At 31.8% G+C, this 8,667-nt stretch overlaps 1 protein-coding gene across 1 annotated transcript; it reads left to right on the plus strand.

Annotated features, from left to right (window-relative positions):
- Positions 1-5,039: 5,039 nt before the first annotated feature.
- On the plus strand, positions 5,040-8,417 carry LOC112514238 (palmitoyl-acyl carrier protein thioesterase, chloroplastic-like). The gene is made up of 6 exons (XM_025120571.1): positions 5,040-5,435; positions 5,848-5,981; positions 6,072-6,185; positions 6,331-6,508; positions 6,873-6,941; positions 8,166-8,417. Exons 1-6 carry the CDS (start codon positions 5,040-5,042, stop codon positions 8,415-8,417), a joined length of 1,143 nt encoding a protein of 380 aa, XP_024976339.1.
- Positions 8,418-8,667: the final 250 nt, after the last annotated feature.

Raw genomic sequence — 8,667 nt, forward strand, 5'->3', positions numbered from 1 at the left:
TTATATTTTATTCAAAAATAAAAACATCATCACTTTCTCAAAATCACATAAAACCATATTATAACATCGATTAAGATAAAGAAATAAATTAAAATATTAAAATCAAGATGTATCTCGCTGTATCGCGCGAGTACCTCTCTACTTTTTATTAAATCATATATGCGTTAAATTATCTGTATGGATGAATTTATCTATCTAAAGAACGAGAAACCGATGGGTTTGAGGGAGGCAAAAAGAGATGGTTGGCTTAGTTATGGTGTATATCTGGTGTTGGTTTGTTTGTGATGGCTTAATGGAGACAAGTGAGAGATATTGACTTATTCCATATAGTCACTTTGGCTTAACGGCTTAACGGCTTAACGATTAAACTGTAAGCCACTCGGACCATTAAACTTATTAAATTGTAAGTAAACAACCCATGAATCCAACATATCTGAATACAGTAAAATACACCTTAAGAAAAAGAAAAACCGATCATTGTTGCTAAAAAAAAAATTTAAAACAACGTAAATATTATAAATTATAGTATAATAAAACTGGGTTTATAAGATGTCATAATTGTCTAATTATTCAGTAACTGTTTTATACGACATAAATTTATAGGATCAAATGATAAAACATTCCATCTAAATGTGTTGCAACAGGTTTATTGGACATTTTTGAACGTTTTAACACGTTTTTTTTACGATATCTCCAAGATAAAGTGTCGTAATTAGCTATTTACAGGACATCATTTGAAAAAATGTTTTATAAAAACAAGTGTCCTATAAAAAGATATGTATATACGACACCTCTCAAAATTATTCCATAAAATAGTTAATACGACACTTTATTTTGAAAATGTCCTTAAAAGACTTGTTAAGACGTACAAAATCATCCTATAAAAAGATTAATTTTTAAAATTCATAAATTTATCCCCCAGTACACTAATAATAATTATTGATCAACGTTATTAAGTCAAGTAAATTGGGAAATTTTGACTGGGCTGGAAAAAGGAAAATCCACTGGTAATTAACATTTCCAGCGATCGTTTTTCCGGCCGGGAAATCCACCAATAAACACATTTTCCTGCGGACTTTTGGCTGATTTTTTCCGCAGGAAGAGGTCCCCTGTGTTGCAGTGTACGGTTTGGTTCTATAAACTTAAACCATATATAGCATTCTACTAAAACGCTTAAACATCGTTAACGTCCTATAAACATGATTTCACTGTACTCATAGATTCGTTATCAACCGAAAAGACAATTAAAATAAATAAAATAAAAAACATAAATTCCTTATTATTATGAAATAATCCATAAGGAAAAGTATTTCTTTTTATTATAAAGTTAAAAATATTAATAAATTAAATGGAAACCACATATTTTAATTTTTAATATATAAAATGAAAATTACTTCACTAAGAAGCAGGGCTAGTGGCAAACACACTCTTAAAGCTTTGTTCAGTTGAGGATTTTGCTTTGGTAAATCCACCATTCTTCAAGGGCAATAATGTAATTACACATGCATTAAAAAAAAACTCAACTATTTATGCTTTAAATTGATTAGGGTTTAAAGCTACAGGGTGCTTGATTATATCAGGGGTGGGTGATAAAAATATATCTGATTTTTTTTATATTATATCAGATCCATCATCCAAAACTTTGTAATCATCATTCTCGCATTTACCCCCCCCCCCAAAAAGCGATACGTCGATTTATATCGTCTATGTCTCTTCTCGTACGTTTTCTACCTCTACGAAACAAGTGATGGTAACGAAATCGACACTGAAATCCAACACAGTTCAGCTAGAAGATAGAAATAATCTGCTTTCATGTGCGAGTTCTCATGTTTATTTTTGTCTTACTCGAAATCTGAGGAAGAACAAATGATATATATATATATATATATATATATATATATGTTGTGACACGATATGAAACAATACTGCTTTGTTTTGTATTAGGTGTCATGTGTTGTTTCAAAGTGTGAAACAACACATTAATGTTAATTAATTATACAGTAACATACATAACACCAGCAACACTTTAACATTATCAACAGTAACCAAAACAGAAACTTTCAGTAGCTCTTTTCTTGCAATACTGAACCAAAAAGTTCCCCAGATAAAGAACATTGTTTCAGATATACTACACATACTCATCCTTGATCATTCTGCAGTAGTATCTTCACTGTTGCCACCATATTGTCTAAATGTGAAAAATCAGGTGAATCAGTAGCATCGTTATCTTCTCGTTCAATCACGACCCTCTGTTCTTTTCTTTCTATTGCCCTCTCGATTTCCTATCTAACGGTTGCTCTACGTGGCTCTCTGTATTATTGATCAAGAAAATACAGGAAGTTATTGCTCAAACTGAGATATGCACAATCGAAATGAGATGAAACCGAACGAGAAATTTAAAAAAAGGCTAAATCGTTAAAGACAATCGATACATTAAAAACATCCACCATGTCGATATTTAATTAAAAAGGTAAAACTAGGGGTTGTTTGTTTACCTCTGAATAGTTCCATAAAGAAACAATATCTGAATCGGTAATAGGTGAATTTTGTTTGACAAAAAAGAGTTTGCCTCTTAATGATTCTAAAACCCTCTGAATTATTTTGTATCATGGGTCTTCCTTAACCATTTAGCGCCCTAATTTCATTGTAAACAATTATCAAACAATTATATTTCATTTTGCACTATATCATTAGAGTCTCTTAATCATTCTGACCACTTAATCATTTTGTACCAAACCATTCAGCAACTGTTAAATATCCCCTTAATCAAAGTTAATTAAACAAAATATTTATGAAAATTATAAGCGTTTTATTATATATTTTTCTTTACTTTTCAAAAAGAGAACCGAAACAAATGCATTAAAAAGTCAAATGAAATCACACATGTGATAATTAAAATAAATATGCATATTTTCCACGTGTGAAATTAGTTAATGTTGTATGCACACGTTTCTAATAAACATACAATTAGACATCGAATACGAATCTTCTTTCCAAGATACCATCTTGGAAACTTCTTATTTAAAATAGTAATATTTTATTAGGATAAATTGTATGAAAAAATAATGTACTTTTAAAACTTTCATTTTGGTATCTTAAATGAAAATTTTTAAACATTTAAGTACCTTACAACCGGTTGAAGTATTAACCGGTTATCATGTTGATGTAGTGAATGATGTGATATTAAACTCATTATTATTTGCTTAAGCATTAACCGGATACCACATCATTCGCCATATCAACCTTGTAACGCATTACTGAGGGATCCGTTGGTACTTTTTAAAATACGTCCGTGATTTACTGACTGAGTTATTGCTAACGAATTTTTCATCTAAAGGCCATTGTGAAATTATCGGCAGAACTATCTGACGACGATAACCATTTTTATTTGTTGTGTGACGGTTTAATCCAAATTGAACAAATTTCACAGACCGGTGGTTGAAATTGAATCGAAATCGAGGGGTCTTCGATCGGGAGAATGGGCCCAACTCTAATCACAATTGTTTATGGGCTTTAAGCCCAGTCCTAAACATTTTACATGACTACCCTAGGGCCTTGGCCCAGGCCCAATACGTTTATGCTTTTTTCAACTTTTTATTTGCAAAATTAATTTAAACCTTAATTTGGTTTTACTTTTTTATATTTCTGAAATGAATAATTTTTATTCCGTACTTAGGGGTCGTTTACTAAATACTTACTTGGTAAGTATTTACCGGATAAATTTTCTCATCGGATAAACATGAGAAGGGTCAGAATCTTACCGGGTAAGAGCGATGAGAATGATGAAGAGTCTTACCCGGTAAGTGAGGATGACAACTCCTACCCAAGCAAGCATTTACCCACTAAATTGTTGCACTTGATATGTTTTGGTATACTAAAATCTTACGCATCAAAATAAATCATAGTGTTGACTTCTATCGGTAAGCGCTTACCCGGTAAGCAATTGGGTAAACGGCCCCTTATTTTGACTGTTAATCTTATAATATTTTATGTTTAGAGTGTGAACTTTTTCAATATATAACATTTATAAACGACAAATACTCAGACACTGCTCATCCGTGGTGAGATTTAAATTCTTGACCTTTGATAGATTGGGTTCTACTGGTAACCTGGGTATGGCAGAGTCAAGGACCATTTAGTGTGGATGTCAGGTTGTCAATCAATATATTTTTTAACCATCAATCAATGTGCAGGGTTTTAGTATACAAGATTGAAGAGCAATTTTTCAAAGTACCAACTCGAACTCAGTTGACGAGTCAACTCAAGACCATTGCTTTTACCTCTTGATGTCGAGGGTGTAACGTATATACCAACAATGACTCGAATATAACACATAACCGACCTCAACATCAAATTGTAAACTAATGATACTGATTTCACTTTATAGACGAGAACCATTTCATTAATATCAAACACGTAAAAGAATTATACAACATTTAAGACAACAAAACTTATTCGATTTGTCTAAAAACAACATATTTGTCAACAATGAGTCTTAAAATTTATGACCATCAGTTAAAATTATACAACATATCAGTCGAATAAAAAAACCATTGATGATAAAAATAGTTTTCAAGAAAAGGGTAATATGGTCATTTTTACCCACTTGATGAATCTTGATTTTGTTTCTTTTGACCAAGATCCACACTTTGCCACCTTCCAATACCATAATCACACTCCAAACCACAAAGACTTGTAACCAACAAAAGACCCTACTTTTGTGATAACCCATTGACCAAATCCTCTTAAATTACCATTTTCTCCCCCACCCACGATGGTTGTTCACCTACAAAACACACACACACACACACCCACCTCCATTAATTACTCTTTAATCATCCTCCTAATCACCCACTAATTTCACTCCCATTCATGTCTAATTGCAACCTTAATTTCAAAACCAATTAGTTGTATCTACCATGACAATTACACCAACTTTGTCCTTCCCAAATTGGTAAGCCAAATAACCATTCAAGCCAAGAAAACCCTAAATTTCCCTTTTTCATATCTCTCTTTGCATTCTTTGTAATATGACTTCAATGGCATCATCAACCAACAATCTTGTACAATGTTGTTATCTTCAAAAGAATCATATTCAAACCGCGAAAAAGAACGCTTTCAAGGCGGGTTTCTTGGTATCTGGCTCGAGAAACGGAAAGTTCTTGAGACAGTCGTTTAAGGTGAAGGCGAACGTTGGGAGTTCTGGTAAAGGGGTCGAAACGGTGAATGGGAAGAAGGTGAATGGGGTGCATTTAGGTGATCAGAGAGGGATAGGTGTTAAAGATTGTAGCTTTGAAGAGCCCGATGATCGCGGGGTTCTTTTAGGTAGATTTGTTGAGAATCGATTTGTTTATCGACAAACGTTTGTTATTAGATCTTATGAAATCGGACCAGATAAGACCGCCACCATGGAAACGTTGATGAATCTTCTACAAGTAGGTTGAAAGTTCCTTTTTTTATTTCCTTTCAGTTGTTCTTACCAAATCTTTATAACGCAAGATAAAGACGATCTTTACTGACCATCAATCATCATGTTAGAGTCCCACATCGTCTAGATTTTGGCATTTTCTCGTCAATATATGTCAGAACGTCATTTTTCTTTTAAATGGCTCTTTTGGAGAGCAATTTATTACGTTCTACGTATTTTCACATTGTACAGTAGTCAACGTCTAGGGATTCCAACGTTTTGGGACAATTTGTGCCCTTGTTGGAACACGACATTCGTTAGTCTTAGACCATTGCGACGAGTCTTGATGTCGTTATTAAACACAATTTTCAAGGGTTTTACGGGTTACTTTTAATCGTATATTATTTGCTTACATGTTCCAAAAATTGGTTGTGTTGCAGGAAACGGCCCTTAATCATGTAACAAGTGCAGGTCTTGCCGGAAACGGCTTCGGTGCGACCCACGAAATGAGCCTTCGGAAACTGATATGGGTCGTGACTCGGATCCAAGTTCAAGTCGAAAAATATAGCTCATGGTAATTAAACAGTTAATTTATTACATAAATTCCCTTAATTCACCTCATTTTCATATTTTCTAACCAAAAAGTATTTAAAAAAATCGACAGGGGGGACGTAGTTGAAATCGATACGTGGGTAAACGCGGCTGGGAAAAATGGAATGAGACGAGACTGGATTATACGTGATTTCGTCTCCCAGAAAATTATAACTAGGGCTACAAGGTGAAATATTCATACAGATATAATTGTAATTTCATGGCTTTTTTTTCAATTATGTGTTATTATTTGGTTGAATTTAGAGTAAATCGAATGTGGTTATATATATATATATATATATATATATATATACGTATGTATGTATATGCAGTACATGGGTGATCATGAACCGAGAAACGAGAAGGTTATCCAAGATCCCAGATGAAGTTCGAAACGAAGTGACACCATTTTATCTGGATAGAAGTGCAATTGCAACGGAAAAGATCGATCACGAAAAGATCGAGAAACTTACGGATGAAACAGCTGCAAGAATTCGGCCCGGTTTAGCAGTAAGTGAAACAATTACATTTCATTATCTGAAATACATGTAATAATGCATGAAAATACAACGTATTTTGCTCAGACATCATTTATAATGGAACACCAAATCTTCTATCAAATATCAAATCTGACACAAAATCATTATATTGGGACACCAAATCTTACATCGAATTCGGTGCAACAAATTGGTGTGACACTGTTCATTTAAATTCACATCTTCCATACCAAAAAAAACGAAGGTTTTAAAAATACTGTATATAAAATAAAGATCAGTACAAAATAGTACGTATTTTCATGTAATTTACCCTATAAAAATTTAGTAAATTATTTGTTTGATTTTAATATGATTGAGCATGAAATTGTTTGAATCAGCCAAGTTGGAGTGACATGGATGCTAATCAACATGTAAATAATGTGAAGTACATAGGCTGGATTTTAGAGGTTTCTCTCTCTCCTCTCTCTCTCTCTCTCTCTTCTCTATGAAAACCCTAAATATTTTAAAAACCCTAAATATATATATATATATATATATATATATATTTGAACCTTCACAGCAAAATACTGTGAAAGTAACTTTCACAGTGTTTTTGCTGTGAAGGTTCAGATTATTTTCACCTTCACAATATTTTGTTGTGAAGTTTCAAGTGTAAAAATGTTGTCTAATGAAAACAGGTTGATCTCACGTGAACACAACACTATATATGTGTGTGTGTGTGTGTGTATGTATATGCCAATTACTATATTCATTAGTGAATATGAGCTATATAGTATATATGTAGAGGGAGTTTCAAATACGATATCTTTAATTAGTATCAACCACACAAATCAATCACAATTGTTTAATGAATATTTGGTTTCATAAATATTTCGATTGCTTCCTGATCTAAAACGTTAATCATAATGAATGAACTATGATCACCTTTCATAAATATCCAAATCATAACAAATTAACTCTTATAATTTCTATAAATATCTTAGATTGGTTTGTATGGTTTCTACTAATTAGAGGGTTTGTTTTTGAAACTCTCTTTGTATATATATATATATATATATATATTGAAGTTCATATAGTGTATATGTAATTATGCATATACTGGTTTTTCACGTTTCTTAAAATATTTATTGCTCTCGTTTAAACCTTTGCATATATATATATATATATATATATATATATATATATATATAGTCGGGATCATGTGAGAACAATTTTTTTTTCTGAGAACGATTAAAAACCTCTGAGCCATTGGACGATGGTAAATTTCACTCATATTAATACAAGTGGGTAGATGAATATGTGTGTTTTCACCATTTTTACCAACAACAAAAAAAATTGTTACTATTGATCCCTACTCTGTATATGGAAAAGTTCATTTAGAAACCAGATATATTTTGAAACTCCTAATAACCTACTATTCATTATCATTAATGATGAATATTAATATATTCATTATGAATATTGTATGTTTTCATTATTCATGATATTCATTATGAATAATTGATTCACACAGATGAATACATACAACTGAAAATGTTTCTTTCATGATATTCATAATCAATATCTTTTATGATATTCATCATGAATACATTTTTCAAAACATTCACGATTCACAAATGAATATAGACATATAAAATGCATGTTTGTAAGATGTACAAATGAATATGCAGAGTGTACCAATGAAAGTTCTAGAAGAGTACAACATGGGATGCATAACACTGGAATACAGAAGAGAATGTCGTCAATCTGATATGTTGGATTCCTTAACAAGCATGAAAACAAGGCACAACAAAAGTACAACTTCCAATGCGTATGGTACAACTCCAACAACACCACATTTGGAATGCACACATTTGCTTAGAATGCAACATGATACAGCTGAAATTGTCCGAGCAAGAACCGTATGGATTTCAAAATATTAAATTCTATTTTTTTTTTAAATATTTATTTCTTTTTTTTAATTTAAAATCCAAATTATTATTTCATTAATACACCGTAAATTTTATTTATACCGTCATCTAATTCACGTTTCCGATCATATTTTCCCCACTAAACAGGTTTTTAGACAAAAAAAAATTAATTAGTTCGATCAGATTAATGTTATGTTTGGTTTTCAGGAAGTTAAATTTGTTACAGTATTGGAATTTTAGATTAAAAATATGATCGAGAACT

Source organism: Cynara cardunculus (genome assembly GCF_001531365.2).
Source record: "Cynara cardunculus var. scolymus isolate 2C chromosome LG 6, CcrdV1, whole genome shotgun sequence".
Lineage (NCBI taxonomy): Eukaryota > Viridiplantae > Streptophyta > Magnoliopsida > Asterales > Asteraceae > Cynara > Cynara cardunculus.